Source organism: Pantherophis guttatus, chromosome 4 (assembly GCF_059756535.1).
Source record: "Pantherophis guttatus breed Tessera chromosome 4, ASM5975653v1, whole genome shotgun sequence".
In the NCBI taxonomy this organism is placed as follows: Eukaryota; Metazoa; Chordata; class Lepidosauria; order Squamata; family Colubridae; genus Pantherophis; species Pantherophis guttatus.
Genome location: NC_142066.1, coordinates 62,516,276 through 62,535,469, shown reverse-complemented (window position 1 = coordinate 62,535,469; position 19,194 = coordinate 62,516,276). Strand labels below are relative to the sequence as shown.

General features: G+C 35.6%; 1 protein-coding gene across 3 annotated transcripts in view; it reads right to left on the bottom strand.

Moving 5' to 3' along the window:
- Nucleotides 1-1,427: 1,427 nt before the first annotated feature.
- Nucleotides 1,428-19,194, bottom strand: part of LOC117664882 (sulfotransferase 1B1-like) — a 34,632-nt gene continuing 16,865 nt past the window's right edge. For 2 of the 3 annotated variants that reach the window (XM_087892307.1, XM_034416277.2), the window contains 7 exons: nucleotides 13,332-13,478; nucleotides 13,064-13,192; nucleotides 10,747-10,844; nucleotides 5,713-5,839; nucleotides 4,333-4,430; nucleotides 2,663-2,843; nucleotides 1,428-2,468 (listed from right to left, as the gene is read on the bottom strand). In XM_087892307.1, coding sequence (XP_087748433.1) covers nucleotides 2,356-2,468; nucleotides 2,663-2,843; nucleotides 4,333-4,430; nucleotides 5,713-5,839; nucleotides 10,747-10,844; nucleotides 13,064-13,192; nucleotides 13,332-13,476 — 891 coding nt within the window. In that variant the 5' untranslated portion in view covers nucleotides 13,477-13,478 and the 3' untranslated portion in view covers nucleotides 1,428-2,355. Of the gene's footprint in view, nucleotides 2,469-2,662; nucleotides 2,844-4,332; nucleotides 4,431-5,712; nucleotides 5,840-10,746; nucleotides 10,845-13,063; nucleotides 13,193-13,331; nucleotides 13,479-16,789; nucleotides 16,948-19,194 lie in introns of those variants that run through there. The other variant, XM_034416276.3, reaches the window with a different exon arrangement.

The following is a 19,194-nucleotide window of genomic DNA, read 5'->3' as shown; positions in this document are numbered from 1 at the left end:
ACATTTCATGTCCTGGCTTGTAAACAATGTTGAGGTTGTAATGCTACAGGATAAGCATCATGCTCTGCAAACACCTAGAAGTACACAAAAGGGGCTTCTTGAATATGGTTATTAGCAGCTTGTGATCAGTTTCAGCTGTGATTGTACCTCGGCCATAAAGATAATGGAAATGCAGGCAAATGGTATTGGGTTTCCTGCTTGAGCAGGGGGTTGGACTAGAAGACCTCCAAGGTCCCTTCCGACTCTGATGTTCTATGTACTTAAACATTCCTTTTAACTCAGCAGATGAAAGAGGCCTGGACACATACGCAATGGCTAAAGAAATCCATCTGTTATTGTTTGGGCTCTTGGGCAATGGTAAGTGGGGAGTGGAATATTGTAAATTGGAGATGGTGCTGCAAAAGCGGAGCTGGCAACTGTGGCAAAGATCAAAGAACTGATAGACTAGCTCCCTGGGATATCTTTGGAGAGCTCAGGTGATCACCCATATGTGCTCCAGATGTCTACTCATAAGAATAGAATAGAATTCTTTATTGGCCAAGTGTGATTGGATACACAAGGAATTTGTCTTGGTGCATATGCTCTCAGTGTACATAAAAAGAAAAAAAATACATTCGTCAAGAATCATAAGGCAGAACACTTAGTGATAGTCATAGGGTACAAATAAGCAATCAAATCATGTTAGGAAACAGTCAATATAAATCATAAGGATACAAGCAATAAGAAGACTGCGGCACAATGGTTTTCTATTGTTTTGAGTACTAGGAGATGACAGAATCAGCAGTCTTGTTGCAACTGCAGTGGAGACTTTTAAAGGACACAAAGTTTTCCAAACCCCACTTTCTAATTTGCAGAAATTCTCTATTAATTATTTTAAAACTAGTAGAGAACTTCAGGATGACGGGTTTGAAAAGACTTTAGCAGATTATTTAAACGAAAATTTAATTAAAAGCTTAAGAATTTGAAATAACAAAAAGCTAAGTAAGTTTTTTGATCTGAGGAAGTTATAAATGGATTGCAAATGGGAATACTGACCCTTACTATAAAAATTTGAAATTAACTATAAAAATAAACAAGTTTTCATTTGCTTACCCTAGCAATTGCAAGTCATAACAAAAGGTAAATGATTATTTCAGAAATTCAACACTAGAGGGAACTAAAGATTTTTAGTTAGAGGGAAACTAGAGGGAACTACAGAAGGAAAAAATACAAGTTTGGTATTACAGAATTTACAGAATGATATGATATATAACACCAGAAATATTAAAGGAAATGTCTGAAGATTGGAGCTAGCAATTATAAGAACAACACTGGTAGTAATGATTTCTGTATCTATTGATACACTATGTCTAGAAATGTTAATGAAGGATTTAACAGATCTGGAACAAATTTTATTTGATAAGATTACAAATGACAAGACAAGAGAATGGTTTGGAAAAGGATGTTTTACTAGATAAACAGAAGTGGGTAAATTTTTAAAAATTAAAAAGGAAAATACAAATGATAAACCAACAAAGTGACTTGGGAAAATGTTTTCTTATTGATTTACAAAAGAAGTTTGTTAAAGCCTTGAAGAAATCTGTGTGATTAGATAAAGAAGAATTGAAGATAAATCAAACTCTATAACAATATTTCATTGATTTAACGCTAGAAGTAGAAATTATAGAAAATATTTGTAGCTCAGGTGGTAGATGTTGGTGGTGGTTTGTTTTCCAAGCTTTGTATTAGCTTTTATTATTGTAATCAAAATTCTTAGTAAAATGTTATTTGAGGGGGAGTAAGACCAAATACCACAATTTGAAAGTTAAAATGGAAATAAAATTATCTTCTTGATTGTTTTTCCTTAAAATTCCTGAAGTAATATCTTTTATACATTATACTTGTGCCTAATTTTGTATGGAATGACTTTGTATTTCAAAAATATTAATGTTTAATTCACAACTCCTGCTTAGTTGTAGGGTTTTTTTTGTCCCAATATTTTCCTTCAATTAATAGCAGCCAATGAGACCAATGCTATAATTTGGAAATATAGCAGTAAAGGTTAATGAATCCTTTGACTTCCTGCAGTTTTTTACCTAATTTTTTTTTCTCCAGTGTGCTTTTAAAAACAGCAAAAAGAATGATGTGCTTCTATGGAGATATATTAAGACAGGAGGACTATGGCCTAAGTGACTGCCAATAAGAACCTAAACCCAGAAAAGTAACAAAAACCTCTTGTTCTTTTTGTCTGTAACCTGCCAAATCAGAATCTGCTCCTTTAAAATCAAGGACTTGTAAGAATTCAAAACATATTGAATGACATATTCTATATGGAACTGCATAAAAGTAGCAGCTCTGGTACAGGTCATGGGAGCCTCAGATCTCAGTTCGGAATTGCAGGGTTGTATCTGCCATTGTCTTCTTATAGTTCTCATCAAATGCCTCATTCTGAGCCACTGTAAAGTAATTCTTCCAATCTCCAGCAGTTCCTAAAATGCACAATAATTCAAATCAAACACATATAGAAAATGAATAATATATACTGTATATAGTGAAATACTGCCTCTGTTCCAACATTATCAGCTGAAAATGAGTGATAAAAGAATAGCAATTCTCTACAAAACAGCTTATGTCTGTGTTTAGAAATTAAGGAAATGATCAGAGATGTCATACAACCTCTTACCCTTGCGCATGAACGGAGAGATACTATGATCCATTACAGCAGCTGGAGCCATCGTGTAGTTTGTCATAGGATTGTCCTTCATCACATCAAAAGATGTATGATAAACAATATTATCTACAACTGATTCATCAAGATTCTTTCCCAAGAAATGTATGATTTTCTTAATCTCATGCTTTGGATCCTATGGAAAATCATATTAAAATCATATTCCTCTTGATGCACATTATTTTTCATAAAGTTTTGCCGCACAGATGAAAGTTCTTAGAGGATAAAAGAAACATACAGGAAGTGTTTGACGTACAATTGGGATAGGAATCTGTTGTTAACTCAGGTGCTTGGCTCCCTATTATTTCTGGGGGCTGGATGAATGGGAGCTTGCTGAATTATTTCAGTTCTGTGCCTATTTGGATTTCAGCAGCCCAAGTGGTCACAAAACTGAAATCCTTAAATATGCAGCTCTTCTAACTTGCAACTGTTCATTTAATGAACGGCATTTTTTCAATGCCGTTCAAAGTTACAACTGCATTGAAAAAAGTGACTTATGACCATTTTTCATACTTATGACCATTGCAGCATCCCCATGGTCACATGATTAAAAGTCAGATACTTGACAACTGACTCATATTTATGACGATTGTAGTGTCCCAGGGTCACATGATCCGGTTTTGCGACCTTCTGACAAGCGAAGTCAATGGGAAAGTCAGATTCACTTAACAACTATGTTACTAATTTAACAAATGCAATTATTCACTTAACAATTGTGGCAAGAAAAGTCGTAAAATGGGGCAAACTCACTTAACAAATGTTTCACTTAGCAACATAAATTGTGGTCATAACTCAACTACCTGTATTTTAGCTTTGAGATCGCTTGGATTGCCAAAATCTAAGCAGGATCCTTCAGCAGGCAATTCTTTCAGCCAGCCTCAAGACAAAGGGAATCCTCTTGGAAGGTGGAAGCAACTAACAACTTTTCTGGCCAACTTCCCCTGTGACTTACTAGCAGGAGCCAGCAGAGAAGATTGGAAATGGTAATCACATGATTGCAGGGTATTTGGCAACTGGTCTTAAGTACAAACAGGTGTCATAAGCATCCAGATTGCAATTACATGACTATGGTGGGGTGAGGGTGGAATGTTTTGTGAGAGAACTGCTTACAGGTTGCAAAGCACCTTTTCTGAGGCCATTATTTATTTGAACCATTGTTAAGCAAATGGTTATAATTCAAGGACTACCTGTAATCCTTTGTATTGGACTAAAGGGTCCCAATATCTGACTCAAAAAAAAAAGTTTCTTAAAGTATCATATGTAAAAGTTAAACTATCTTTCTGCTATGCCATTTCTGCCCTAATATCCTATATGAGGTTCATATGGCCCTGACCCTACTGGCCTTCAGGAAGCATTAGGACTTGGCTCTAAGCTTTATGTATAGTTCTGGTAAGCAATAACAGTGGTTCAAAAATCTGATTCCTCCCAGCATGGTTGCTTTTTAAAAAGTTTTCAAATTGTTTGAACTCTGTAAGCTGCCCTGAGTTATCAACAAGTGGACTACATTGATTAAATAAATAAATCCATCATAACTGCCCAGTCATATAGTCGATGGGCTGCATATACATTTAATTAATAAATAAATAAGCATTGATAAAATATTTGAAAGGTACTTATTCTATTACCTGTTTCATGTCTTCATAAAACAAATACAATATGGAGTGATCATTTCTCTTATTCCACCAGCTTTTCACATGATTGTACCAGGAGCCAAAGATCATTGCTTATAAAAAAAAGAGAAAGAGAAGCAGTTATAAGTTTAAGGATTTCATAGGAGCTATGAAATCAATGTTTTAAATCACCCCTCAGGTACAAGTGCACTAGAAATATTTAGGCAACTCACATGTGTCTTAGCCTCAATTCCATCTGGAATTTGCCAAGAATAATGTGGCCTATATGAAACAATATGCATAACGGATACTTTAAAATTTTCTAAATTGTAAATGTTTATAGTAATCTCACAGTTATTTCAGCCTGCAAGTATAGCTTACACTGATTTCTAGTAGTATTGTTGCCACATACCTCTATTTATGTCAACTTTCAGGAGAAAGATGCTATTACAATTTGGCCAAGTTAGGCTTTCTATCAATATGTAGCTGACAGTCTGTGGCTACATCAAAAGTTAATGAAAACTCTGGCTACCAAGGGTCTGATTGTGAAAATTAAGTAACATACAGTGTACTTAAGTTCACTGTATGTTGGAACATTCTGGCTTAGCTTCATCTATATAGGCTAAATCTAATTACTATATCTGACAGATTGGTATGCTGATTAAAATCATCAGGCTGCAAACCTGAAGACTGTCTTGTTTTAAGCATGAAGTTAGCTGGCAAGACATTTTCTCTTAGCCCTAAGAAAGCAATGCTAAATCATTTGCAAAAATTGATCCTAGGAGTCAAGACTAACTTGTAAGCACAACTTCCATCCTTGTAAAAAACAATATATGAATATTGTCAAACTGGATATGTAGACAGAGTAAATTTGTAAATTTTGGCACTGCTTTGTCGCAGCTGCACAGTTAAAAAAGAGAAATGCAAGGAACTATGAAATATTGGTTCAGTTATCACACTTGTCTTTTCAATAATAAAGGCTACTATTCAATGTTCAAGCAATAATTTATTATAATATTGTACTTCTCAATTTATGACAATGTAGGACAGATTTTGGCATAGGCAGATGTGCATGAAACCATAATAATTTTTTTTCCAGAATTCAGCTTTGGATGAATAGGGTATAATGGATTTTAACAAAATGAGACTACTTTAATCTCCTTTACTGTTCTTGAGTATTTTCAACCACTATTAGACATACAATGCTACAAGATATATAAACATAACTCATGTAACTGATGTCCTACCTGAAAAGGAGACATTTTCTTTCTTTCTTTTTTTTTTTTTTTTACTAAAAAAGAACAAAAATCTGTCCATAATCTGACTTGGGTTTTTCTTCAGTAAATCAGCAGCAAACTCACTCAGTCTCAATCACTTTGTTTCCTGAAAACTTACTTCTTCCTGTCATAAATTTCTCCAGGTAGTCACTCCAAGAGCCAGGATCTGGATGTAGCTTATTCATCAAATCAAAGTGATAAAAGGAGACAGCAACATCCTTTGCATTGCGAGCCATATAGATCATCTTCATTGGAGCAAAGAAAAAAAATACATAGATTGCATAAATTGTATTGGTAGGTTTTCACTACTGAAGAGTCTAGACGCTAGAGTAATGAAAAAACACTGTGATTATGGCTTTTTATAAAGCAATGGTGCTCAACCAGGCAACCTCACAGAATTCCATTTGGATGCACGGAGCACCTAGGGCTTGCCTAGAATCACTAAGCCTTTATTAAAAAACATTTTTAATAAACTTTTTAATCTAAAAAACATGTTATCAGATTCCTCATGATTTCTAGTATAACTAGTAAATAAGTGCAAATAAAAAAAAATAGTGATCTTGTCTATAGAGCCGTGGTGGCGCAATTGTTAGAATGCAGTATTGCAGGCTACTTCTGCTGACTGCCAGCTGCCTGCAATTTGGCAGTTCGAATCTCACCAGATTCAAGGTTGACTCAGTCTTTCATCCTTCTGAGATCGGTAAAATGAGGATCCATATTGTTGGGGGCAATATGCTGACTCTGTAAACTGCTTAGTTTACTGCTCACTGCTTAGCCCTGCACAGGGCTATAAAGCACTGTGAAGCGGTATTTACCAGTAAAGTGTTATTGCTATATCTCTATATCTAGAATGGACTCAAATGGAGAACTGACTTGGAAAGCAACTGTATGTAATTTGAGGACTACTGTGTTACTCTAACTTTCACATCTGTAACAAAGAAACTTAAAGGGGAAGCTGGCAGCAAGTTGGAAGTTGCTCCCGCTCCTGTTTTTTTGCCTGCTCATGGTCATTCTTGTTCCTTTTGTAGGTAAAGAAATATCTCTGAAACATCAGGAATGGAGTATCAAGATAATTATATCTGCAAGACATTTTACATTTTCTTTTCTTAAGACTTTTCTGAGGAAGTTATAATAATATTTTCCAGATTGTAAAATCATTTTCTCCCGATTTGTAATTGATATTGTATATAAAAAGCAGGGGTGAAATGCTCCTGGTTCGGACCAGATCGCCCGATCCAGTAGCGATAGCAGTGGGTGGTTCGGAGAACCAGTAGCAAAAATCCCTGCCCCCCCCCCGCCCAGCTGAGCTGTGCGATCATCAGAGGCTTTTTTTTTTACTTTTAAAAGCATTTTTTCTACAATCTCTTCGGCTGAAAAAATGCTTTTAAAAGTTTTTTTTTAAAAAGCCACTGATGATCCCACAGCTCAGCTGGGATCATCAGAGGCTTTTAAAAGCATTTTGTTCTGCAACCTCTTCGGCTGAAGAGGTTGTAGGGGGAAAAAAATGCCTTTAAAAGCCTCTGATGATCCCAGCTGAGTTGCCTGATCGTCAGAAGCTTTTAAAAGCATTTTTTTCTGTAACCTCTTATGGTTGTAGAAAAAATGCTTTTAAAAATAAAAAAAAAAGTTGGCCACGCCCACCCAGTCACATTACCCCCCCCCCACTAAGCCACTCCCACAGAACCGGTACTAACAAATTTTACATTTCACCACTGATAAAAAGATATAAGTAACTAGCAAACTAGCTTTTAACAAAGCTTGCCTGGGCAGAAATATGACATTGAAACTTATAAAGCCAAACAAACAAGTAGTGGGGGGGGGATTCCCCCCCTAATGACTTAAAAGAACAAGTTTTAACTCTTCAATCTCAGAAACCTGATTTTAATATAATAGAATTTCTTTTAGAGGAGATTGTAAGAAGGGATGAGATTGTGAATCAGCATCTTGAAAAATTTAAGCAGGAAATTAAAGAATTGGTGAAATCTAAGTTTGATTTTTTGGAGCAAAAATTTTTAAAAGTGGCTAATGGTTTGTCAGAATTTATGATACAGTTGGCTACAAATACTAATTTACTAGAGTCTAAAATGGAAGAATCTCAAGATAAATTGGACAATAGAACTCAAAAAATTGAAAATGATTTGATAAACACACAGGATAATAGCTCAGAAGAAAAACCTAAAATGGAGGCTGATCAAAAGTCTGGTAGTATAGAAAATCTGCAACAGAGGATTGAAAGAGAGGTTTTAATGATACAATATAATTTCACAGAATATGCGATAAGACTGAGAGGTTTGCAGGAAGATAATAGAGATGATTTAAGGAAAATATCTTCTGAATTTCTAGCTGGGATTTTAAAGGTTCAACCCGAGGAAGTGTTTTGTAGGATTGACAGAGTTTACAGAATAAATTCCTGGATTGCCAAGCAAAGGCAATTGCCTAGAGATGTAGTGATTTATTTTACAGACAAGGAAATTAGGAATAATATTGTGCAAAATTCCTTCAATTCTAATCTGCAACTGCATGGAAGAAAGATTTGGATTTACAAAGAACTCCCACCTAAGATATTAATGGAAAGGAAGAAATTTGCTTTTCTGGTGACTGAGTTAAAAAAGAGAAATATCCTATTCAGGTGGGACGCTCCAGTTGGTATCATATTGAGATATCAAGGAGAAAGATACCAGTTAAATACTGTTGAAAGAGCGGAAGAATTTTATCAAAACAGATTGAAAATGAATTTAACGTCTTCAGGTATAATACAGGATAAGCAGAAGGAGTTGGAAATAAAGGGAAAATACCGAGCTACAGAGACTGTACCAGATAAACTGCCTTTGGATTTTTCGGATACCCCAGCTGGATTATTTACAAATCGGAGAGAAGTGGCATCTGACTTTAATGTGATGACCTATCAAGTCAAGGACAAGCACGGAAACCAATTAGGGGATATACAAGGGGAAAAAAAGAAAGATGAGACACAAAAACAAAACCAACAAAATCAATCTACAGAGCAGAATCAAAACCGACTAGTTGATACACAATCCGTAGAAAGGAAACCAGGATGGAAATCAAACCCGCAAAAAGAAAAGAAAAAAAGAAATAGGTTGCATAAAAATAGAAATTTCTAAATCAAGCAACAGTGAAGCCAGTGACTTTAAAAATGAATGAGTATATGAAAATATAGAGGAGGTGACGTATTGGTCAATATTATCCTGAGGATGGTGACAGGCCTCTGCATTGCCGTAATCTTGGGATGTGAAAAGAACCTCAAACTGATGGATTTTAATTATCTACTTTGGAACTCCTTTTTGTGCTGATAACTATATTATAATTATCTTGAATTATAAGGCAAAAGAGTCATACTGGGGCATGCAGAAGATCTGGTTGTTACCCACTACGATGATGGGAATTAATAATCCTGATGAAAGCCACAATTATTACTACATGGAATATAAATATAATGTCACTCGGGTGGTTGTTTTTACTTTCATATATATAAGAGGATATTTACTACTGATGGGGGTAGATATGATTGAAGATTTTGAATATACTGTTGCATCAGCAAGCTATGTTACCCTATTATGGATGATGGTTTTAATAATCCAGTGGAAAGACTTTAAAGAAGATATCATATGGATTATAAATTTAAAGTTATTGTCTTTTCTTTTTTACTTAGATATAATGGAATATATATACATGTACTTTTAAGTAGAGTGGGCAATGAATTAAAGACATTAAGAATTGTTGTGTATGATAATTTTGCAGGACAGTGGGTGAATAAGCTAGTTTGCAGACTGATTAGTTTAAGAAAAGGGATTTTTAAGTGATACGTTTAGGGGAGTGGAGGGAATGGATAGAGTGGAATAAATGTTAAATTAGGTTTTACGGGGAGGGCCGCTTTGGAATGCTATAGTAATATATATAGATCAAATGTTAAAGTAGGATTTATTGTATAGTTTTAAAGTGGAAGGTGGTTTTGAATTGTTGTAATAATATACAGATACAAGCTTGGGAGAGGAGAAAAAGGGTAGATTATTGCCAAATTGGGAGTTATAATACTATTTTGCTAAATTAGAAGTTACTATACAATGTTATAGTATAATGTCTTTTTTTTTTTTATTCCTTTCTTGAAATGTATTGATAAAGGGGATGTTATAATATTAATAATACTTTTAGTAAGTAAAGGTCAGTATTTAGAGGAGGGGGTAAGTAATCTGTTATGAATTAGGTTTTTTGTTATGAAGAAGTCACAGGGGGGGACGGGTGGGGAGGGGGGGTTAGGGAGGGGGAGGGGGAGGGGAAAAAAAGGGGGAAAAATTTTGTATTTGAAAACTTTTTCAATAAAAAAAAAAAGGAATGGAGTATCAAGATAATTATATCTGCAAGACATTTTACATTTTCTTTTCTTAAGACTTTTCTGAGGAAGTTATAATAATATATTCCAGATTGTAAAATCATTTTCTCCCGATTTGTAATTGATATTGTATATAAAAAGCAGGGGTGAAATGCTCCTGGTTCGGACCAGATCGCCTGATCCAGTAGCGATAGCAGTGGGTGGTTCGGAGAACCAGTAGCAAAAATCCCTGCCCCCCCCCCGCCCAGCTGAACTGTGCGATCATCAGAGGCTTTTTTTTTTACTTTTAAAAGCATTTTTTCTACAATCTCTTCGGCTGAAAAAATGCTTTTAAAAGTTTTTTTAAAAAAAGCCACTGATGATCCCACAGCTCAGCTGGGATCATCAGAGGCTTTTAAAAGCATTTTGTTCTGCAACCTCTTCGGCTGAAGAGGTTGTAGGGGAAAAAAATGCCTTTAAAAGCCTCTGATGATCCCAGCTGAGTTGCCTGATCGTCAGAAGCTTTTAAAAGCATTTTTTTCTGTAACCTCTTATGGTTGTAGAAAAAATGCTTTTAAAAATAAAAAAAAAAGTTGGCCACGCCCACCCAGTCACATTACCCCCCCCCCCCACTAAGCCACTCCCACAGAACCGGTACTAACAAATTTTACATTTCACCACTGATAAAAAGATATAAGTAACTAGCAACTCTGATGACAGTATTTAAGGAAAATTTACTTCTAAAGAGTTTGGGTTGTTTTGGATTAGAGGGCCCTCTGTCATCCAGACCCTTTCACAATGTATCATGCTGACAAATGTACTTACCTTGCAGCCTTTGTCCCAGAAAGACTTGGGAAGTAGGTTTACTGGGAGGTGGGTCTTCACAATGCGAGGAGAGGGCATATGAGTTAACTGTTCTGTGCCTTGCAAGCAAAACAATGAGATGATAAGGAATATCATATAGACACTGCCGATATAGAAAATAATTGGAAATGCAAGAGGCACCTATTAAACTGATTACATTCAGTGTGTGTGTGGGGTGGGGGCTGTATTCAAGCCAGTTTTGACTCCTGAAACTATTTAGTACTTATTTAGGTGATTTAAAAATGATAAACACTGAAAAAATATAATGTGACTAAAAAGGATCATTAAAGGTTAATGATTTTCTTAAAGATTAATAATTGATTTTTCATCATCATAATTTAGTTCCTTACACATAAAGCACATAGGGCAGTAAGCTTCTTCCAATGAATCCTATCTGTGGCAGCGTTTTTGGCATTTTCCCATTTGATATCCATTGTTATTGATTTTTACAAAACTGAAAACTGAACTCTACAAATCCACCTAGGCAGCAGTCTTTGAATATCAATTTCCTATTTAATGTTGGATAGCCTTTGATAAAAGCAATATTTAAGGCCACTTTCCTTCCAGTTTTAGGAACCTTTTTCCTAATACATTGTATTCAGTGTTGCCTGATGTTTCCCAACTATTGGAGAATTTGTGGGAAACATAGTATATCTGTAGGTCAGTGGTGGGTTGCCCCCGGTTTGGACAGGTTCACAAGAACTGGTAGTAAAACTGGGGGAAGCCCCGCCCACTGCCCCGAATGTCATCATTGGCAATGCGCAGAAGCAAGATGCGCATGCAATCCCGTTGCAAACCGGTAGTAAAGGTAAGTAGAACCCACCCCTGCTGTAGGTATATTTGGATAAACTCCCGTCCAAACAAGTTAACAAGCTTTGGAGAAGTCTTGTGAGCAGTGGAGGATATAAAAGCTGAACTACTTGCACAGTATTCATTCTTCTATGTTTGTCAAAGAAAATGTGTGTCTACTTCAGGGTGGCACAAATATATGGTCTGTCATGCATCTTGTGTCCCTCTCCCCAAGCATTTCTGAAAAAGCCAGTAAATTCATTGTTGCCGCCGCACCAAATGATGCACTGCCAAACATATTCAACATCTTTCAGGCCGACTGCTGCCACTTCAGTTGACCTAATGACTTGTGAGGATTTTAAATTTATCAATGTGGACCTTTCTCCTCTAAGTATGCAGTGCTGTTCTGCATTATCTGTAAACACACCAAAGCATATAATGGACAAAATAAAAATTTAATAAATAAATTAAATAAATTCTCAGGTTTTCAGTTCTCTGGAATTGCACATAGCATGCCTAATCTGTACAAGTTTATATTGCATTTATCGTTTGTCTTCGTCTAATCCTCCTGTGTAGGCATCTGAACTTAGAGACTTGTCTGCAGCGTATTTGATTTCCTTTTATTTTCACTATCCATCCAGTGGACTCAGAAACTTCTTTTGAAAAATGGCTTCAAGAAATAGTATATATTTTTTGTGTAATGTTTCTTTTTTGTTCTGATGTGTGTGTGTAACATCACTTGATAGTGATTTTTTTTTTAGGTGCTATTAGTGATAGCTCAGACCAGAGGAGAGGAAAAAAGAGATCTGTAACATTTAACTAACAAAATATCCTTTACTAAGATGCTGGAGCAATGCAGTATTATGTATCGATTCCTCATAAGCATCAAGCAAGCCTTGAAGGAGCTGGGTCTAATAGTAATGCTAGACAACTGGATTAATTTTTTTCATTTAGTTGTTTTTTTTAAAAAAATTGATATTGATATGAGAAACATAGTGTTCTGTTTTAATATGGATTAACAGATATAACCATGATTCCATCATATATTTGAACATATGGGATGGTAGCCTATTAAATAAGTAGTAATGAATAGCTTTTTGATCTTTTCTTATTTTTCTTAGGATTTTTTTATGTCACATGATGCTCCACAAACTATTCTTTCAATGGGCTTAGGACTTGAAGCAGCAAATCTATTTGGATAGCTGTATCACACTCATTTCATGCAATGCAACCTTCTTCTCTTACTCTTACAGACAAATGTCTGTTGTTTTTCTCCTATTTCAGACAGTAAATGGACAAAGTAGACCCTCCTCCAAAAATACATATTTCCACTCCTCACTACATAAATGTTTTTATTCACTCGAAGTGATTAAATAAGGGAGTACAGAAATGACTTTCCAGATGCTTTTATCTCCAGATTTTCAGTTCTCTTGATCTTTTCTACCCAGTGTCTCTAAAGTACACATTAATAAATAGGATCTAAGCTTACCTGCTGGCATCTTTCCTGGGACAACAAATTCTAACATAGGCACTTTATTGAAAATAGCATCTCTTTTGCATTTATCAAGATCACCATTATTCAGAATCATATCCACAATTTCACTTAGCCACGTTGTGCCTGGAAACAAACAGCCCATTAGGTTTGTCAGAAGTTGTACTGAAATCTGCATTCCAAGAAAAAAAAACTTCATAAAATGAAGGCATCATGAAAAGGTGACAAATCTTCAGGTTGCCCTTTTCCAATACTGAAAACTCACCAGATTTGGGATATGTGGCTATCACAATATCATCTGGCCTACTCTGGAAATTTTCAATTCTATCCCAGTCAAAGGAGAATGCATAGACCATAGGAATGCCATGGACCATCTGGCAGTCCTGACGAAGGTAATCTTGGGTAGCCATCTCTGGAGAAATGTCAAGCAATAGAGTCAGAACAAATAAAAGGAACATATGCAAGAGTTCCCATACCTCATCAAACATTTTGCTAAATAAGTTGGGAAGCTTACTTTAATCAATTCAAACTTTGACCATCATGCCTAATTTTACATTTTATCTTTCTGATTAGATATTTTAAGAGTGTCTTCTTACCAACATTTCATTTCAGAGCATTTAAAAACACCTTTTATATTCCATTCATATTTATTTAAAAAATTACCACCAATATTGTTAAATAAATTCTGGACAGTAATTGTATAATTAGAAGTCCACCTTGTACTATATTATGCTGGAAATATAACTTCTTCTTTTTTTAATAAAATAATTTTTATTAAACAGTTTGTCTTTAAAAACAACACAAAAAACAATCACACTCATATAAAAACAAAACATGTCAAAACGTAACGTATTGAACATTACATAACATTAATGGTAATTTTACAGCATTTTGTATCAACTTATGTACTTTGCTTTTGTAGTTCCCTATTCAATCATTTCTATTTACTACTCAGTAGTAGAATAATCACATTACTCCAACATATATATATATATATATATATATATATATATATATATATATATATACATTATAATATTCATTTGTTATCTACACATTTATATTCGTTTATATTTACCTCTCTTTATTTAATGTTGTTCAGTTACTTTAAGTTTCATCAATATTAAGTTAAACATTTCTTGTTCTGATTTCTATTTTCGAGCCAACTGTACATTTTATTCCATATTTCATAATAGTCCGAATCCTCTCTCTCTTTCAACTCCATAGTCATTTTATCCATCTCTGCGCATTCTAAAATTTTCCTTTGTCTGATGGTATATTTTTTTGTTTCCAATTTTTTGCGAATGTGATTCTTGCTGCGGTAAGTATGTGCAATATAATGTATTGAAGGTTTTTATTTATTTTTAGGTCCAGTATTCCTAATAAAAACAATTCAGGTTTCATATCTATTTTTTGCTTTGTAATTTTTTCTAACCATTTTTGAATTTGACACCAATACTTCCTTGTGATGGGGTACGTCCACCACATATGGTAGAATGTTCCGGATTTATAGTTACAACTCCAACAATTAGGTGATAAATTGGGATACATTTTGGCCAATCTCACTAGTGGCAAATGCCACCTATAAAACATTTTATAGAGGTTTTCTTTGTAGGTAACTGCTGTTGTGAGTTTGTAGTTCCTTTCTTATAGTTTGTCCCACTGTTCTAATTCTATGCTGTGGCCGAAATTCCTTCTCCAACTAATCATCGTTTCTTTTACAACTTCCTCCTCTATTTTATGTCTTAGTAGAAATTTATATAATTTTGTAATAATTTTTCCTTCTGTTCCCAATAAAATTTTATCCAACTCCAATTGTTTTTCATATATGCCGAATACTATAGTATGCTGGAAATATAACTTTAATGTCCAAAAGAGATACTGCCAACACGTTCAAAGATACTTTTTCTTGGCATATGTCACCAGAAAGATTAGCAAAAATGTTTAAAGATAAATCAGCTAAATGGTGGAAATGTCATCAATTGCTGGGATCATATTATCATATGTAGTGGTCACGTAAGGAAGCAAAGAATTATTAGGTTAAAATACAAACATGGTTAGAGGGAATGTTACAACAACCTATAGAGTTAAGACCAGAGATATTTTTATTGGGAATGGTGGTAGGTTTCAAATTTTTTTTACTACCGGTTCTGTGGGTGTGGCTTGGTGGACGTGGCATGGCATGGCTTGGTGGGCATGGCAGGGGAAGGATACTGTAAAATCTCCATTTCCTCCCCAATCTAGGGGAAGGTTACTGCAAAATCCCCATTTCCTCCCTGGGACTTGGGAGGCAGAGAATAGCTGGTTGAGGGGCCAGTCAGAATTTTTACTACTGGTTCTCCGAACTACTCAAAATTTCCGCTACCGGTTCTCCAGAATTGGTCAGAACCTGCTGAAACCCACCTCTGTGTGAGACCACCTATGACATGCTTCTATCGTTTGAATTACATCCACCAGAAGATACCCAACAACCTTCTAGAGAAAAGCAAGGACTTGCAGTAAGTCTAGTCATTAATGATGTGCCAGGGACAAATCCAGCAGAAATCCCAGCAGAAAAACCTTGCCAGGGAAATGTCACAGAATTGTCTAGGGCTAGGCAGATGCCAGAAGTCAAGATTGAGTTTGCAAGTGGAAGGCTTTACATTAGTTTTGCTCACCCATTACCTTGAACCACAAATCAGCCAATCATAGTTTAGCCTATGTGCTATGCGAAGTCCCTGATTGTTAGTTTACAGTTTGATCTCCATAAAGTCAATTTAACTAAACAGACTATGGTTAAGTTCACCATCATCTTTTTAACAGACGCTGATGGCCACGTTTTCAAAAACAGCATTATAACTGAAAATTACTAATTCATGTAAAATCTTTGAAGCAGAAAATCTTGCAAATTGAATATATTTGTATAGTAAAGAAAAATAAATTGCAGTTTCACATAATTACAATGTTTTGCTTAAGAGTGAATAATTTTTTGAAGTTGATCACTAGTCTTCCACAAATAAAATTGAACTGGGCATGTATTTCAGTAGTCTTTGTTCTAGACACCTAGTTAAAACCATTACATGTTTGTTGGTTTTTGACTCAGATTGGTGAACCCACAATTATTTCTTGTTCCATAAATCATAATTTAAACATTCAAAACAATGTGTACACCCATTTAAGTGATTTAAGTAAACCAAGAAGTGGGGTTAGACTCCCATGTCAAGAAAACTCTCCTCTATATCAGTTCAGAGGCTGGATCCCCTAAACCCTATTTTAAACCCCTCAAAGCTGATTGTATTCCAAAATTAATCCAAAAATACAGCTTACAAACCACAATAGTGAGATTCACACATTAGACAACCCATAAAATGTTAATTTTGGGTGGAGTTTGTTTTAGCACATTGCCTGAGGATAGCCACAAATCCCACTCTTTCATCAGAGAGTAGCAATCCAGGCGATAGCCCTGTTCACCACAAATCTCTCAAAAAAATTGCAGCAGAAATAATTTCAAATAGCCCCACATTAGATTATAACACAGAGTTCTTGTATGAGGATATAAATCCGGACAGCTTATTTTTTTCTCTGCTTTCTGAACTGGGGATGTGGGGGGGGGGGAGAGTATAATTATTTTCTGCTCTCAAATCATGCAAGAAGCCTGAAGATTTGACTAGGAGTTCCAAAACACAGGCCCAAAGTTTCTGGAAGCCGTGTGACTTACACTGAGAATTAGAAATAAAGCCTTACCTTTAATTTTGTAGCCAAAACTGACAGCCTACAATAAGACAGTGTGATTTCCTTTCCGGGTCTACAGACTGGGAAGGAACTGTGGAGGGTTTTAGCCAGTCAGAGGCCCTGAGAAGCACAGCCAAGGAAACCAAAGGTCCCTATTGCCTAATCTCTGTATGCAAAATAGGTGGAGTTTGAAAGTCTGAGAGGAGTAGAAATGAATGATTTGCTTTTTCTTCTAGAACAAGACAAGATCAAGAGGGTTCAAAAAACAGGGAGCAGATATGGTATGGTGCCTTCAGTTGCTGAGTCCTACTTTAGTTTTCTGTCTAGTCATTTCCAAAATATTCCTTCTTTCCCGCAGAACTTTTGTTGTTGTTATTGTTAGTCGTGAAGTCGTGTCCAACCTATCAAGACCCCATGGACAATGTTCCTCCAGGCCTTCCTGTTCTCTGCCATCCCCCAGAGTCCATTTAAGCTCATGGTAGCCAAAGTATCTGAGTTTCATCTTCAGGATCTGGCCTTCTAAAGAGCAGTCAGGGTTGGTCTCCTCTAGGACTGACCAGCTTGATTGCAGAACTTTAGAACTTTAAAAGCTGGCAAAGCAAATGAGATTCCATATTCTGGTATGGTGCTTTGAGAACACAATAAAGGAAAATATTGCCTTTTCAGCAGCCAGATGTAGATTAATTGAACAGAGAGATGCCTTTTGATCTGTCCCATGCTCTTCAGCACTGGTACAGCAGGCACAAAATTAAAATTGCATGAAACCAAATGTGTTGGGAAAGGTGATTTGGATTCTGCAAGGGTGGTAGCTCCGTTAGAGGATCACAGAAAAGGCACTCAGGGAACATACTGTAATATAGATTCACCAGTTTAGCAGATTACCTCGGATGCTTGATCAATCTATTGTTCACATCCTTTTCTGTTTTTTATCTGAAACATGATGTTCAGAACACAAACACTGATCTCATCTATTTCACTTTACAGTTTGTACCTGATGATAGAAGTGCACCATCTCTGTAAAGAAGATGGCATGAAATTGTTTAGTGCTAGTGGGATAAGTGGTGCTGAGTGTTCTGTATCCAAATCGGGAGACAGCAATTTCCTGAGGTTTTCTAAAGTAGCTAAATGGAGGGGGAATCTGCTCTTTTCTGATTATTGCAAGCTACATAGAATCATGTTTTGAATTTTAACCTGATCACTTAGGGCAGTTCCCAAATAACATAAGCAACCTGCAACTGTGTCTTCCATGATCTTTGCACAAAACTTTTGATGACGCCTCCTATGTCTAGGCTCTTGATTATCTAATCATATGGCAGATAGTTGAATATCCTTTTGTACTTAATCTACACTACATAAGAAGTCTTCCTTTTCTTGCAGTTTTCCAAAATCATTTTGTCAATTATGAGTTGATCCTTTGTTCCTCTGCTGTTCAGGCAATTTCTTTTCTGCTCAGGTGGAAAGAGATTGATTTCAGCTAGATGCTTTTGGACTGCATCAGCTATCACACTAGTTAGCAATTTGAAAGTTGTTGATAAGCAGGTAATTGGTCTGTAAAATGCCTGATGCAGTCTTTTTTGCTGGATCTTTCATTATCAGGTAGGTTTTGTCAGAAGATAGCCATTCTTCAATTTCTCGCCCTTGCAATATATTGTTAAACTGCTTGGCAACTATAGGTATAGATCAGTCAGATGTTTCAACCCAAACCATGCAATTCATCTACACCTGGAACTGATCAGTTCTTGATCTTCCTTGCTCTTTTCTCTACCATTTCTGCTGTTATTATTAATTCCTTCATTTCAGCTTTTTTTATTATTATCCACTTCTTTTAACATTTCTTTGGATTATCACATATCCACCTCCTTTAATAGTTTTTGGGGTTATCCCATATCTGCACCAGAACTGCACTGTTTGTTTATTGTATGGCATATACATGGGCTCACAATATATATTAACATTTCATCTAGATTACTAGAGCACAATAAAATATAAATATTTTTAAAAATCTATGTTCAAATATCAAAGTCCAGGCCATCTACCACTGAAGTGCAGCATCATTTATATTTTTAAAAAATCTGATACAACTGGTGATACATGCCCTCTGCTTACAGCCAGTCAGGATGCGATCTACAGTTTGACATGGGATCCTACAATCACATTGAGGATACTATGCTTCATTTATAGAGGTTCCCAGCAGACATTTCTTCCTTGGCACATTCTGCTGATTCACTGCAATTTCTCCATTAATGAGTTGATAGATACATTTCTGATTGGATTAAAATTGGAGGTTCTGCCTATAATTTGCAATTCGAGCTTTGTATCTGCTGAGCTTCTTGGCTATAGCTGTTATTTGTTACTTTATTATTTCTGAAGCTTCCTTAATCTTCCTTGTGTCTAAGAGGTATTCTTTGGGGTTTTTT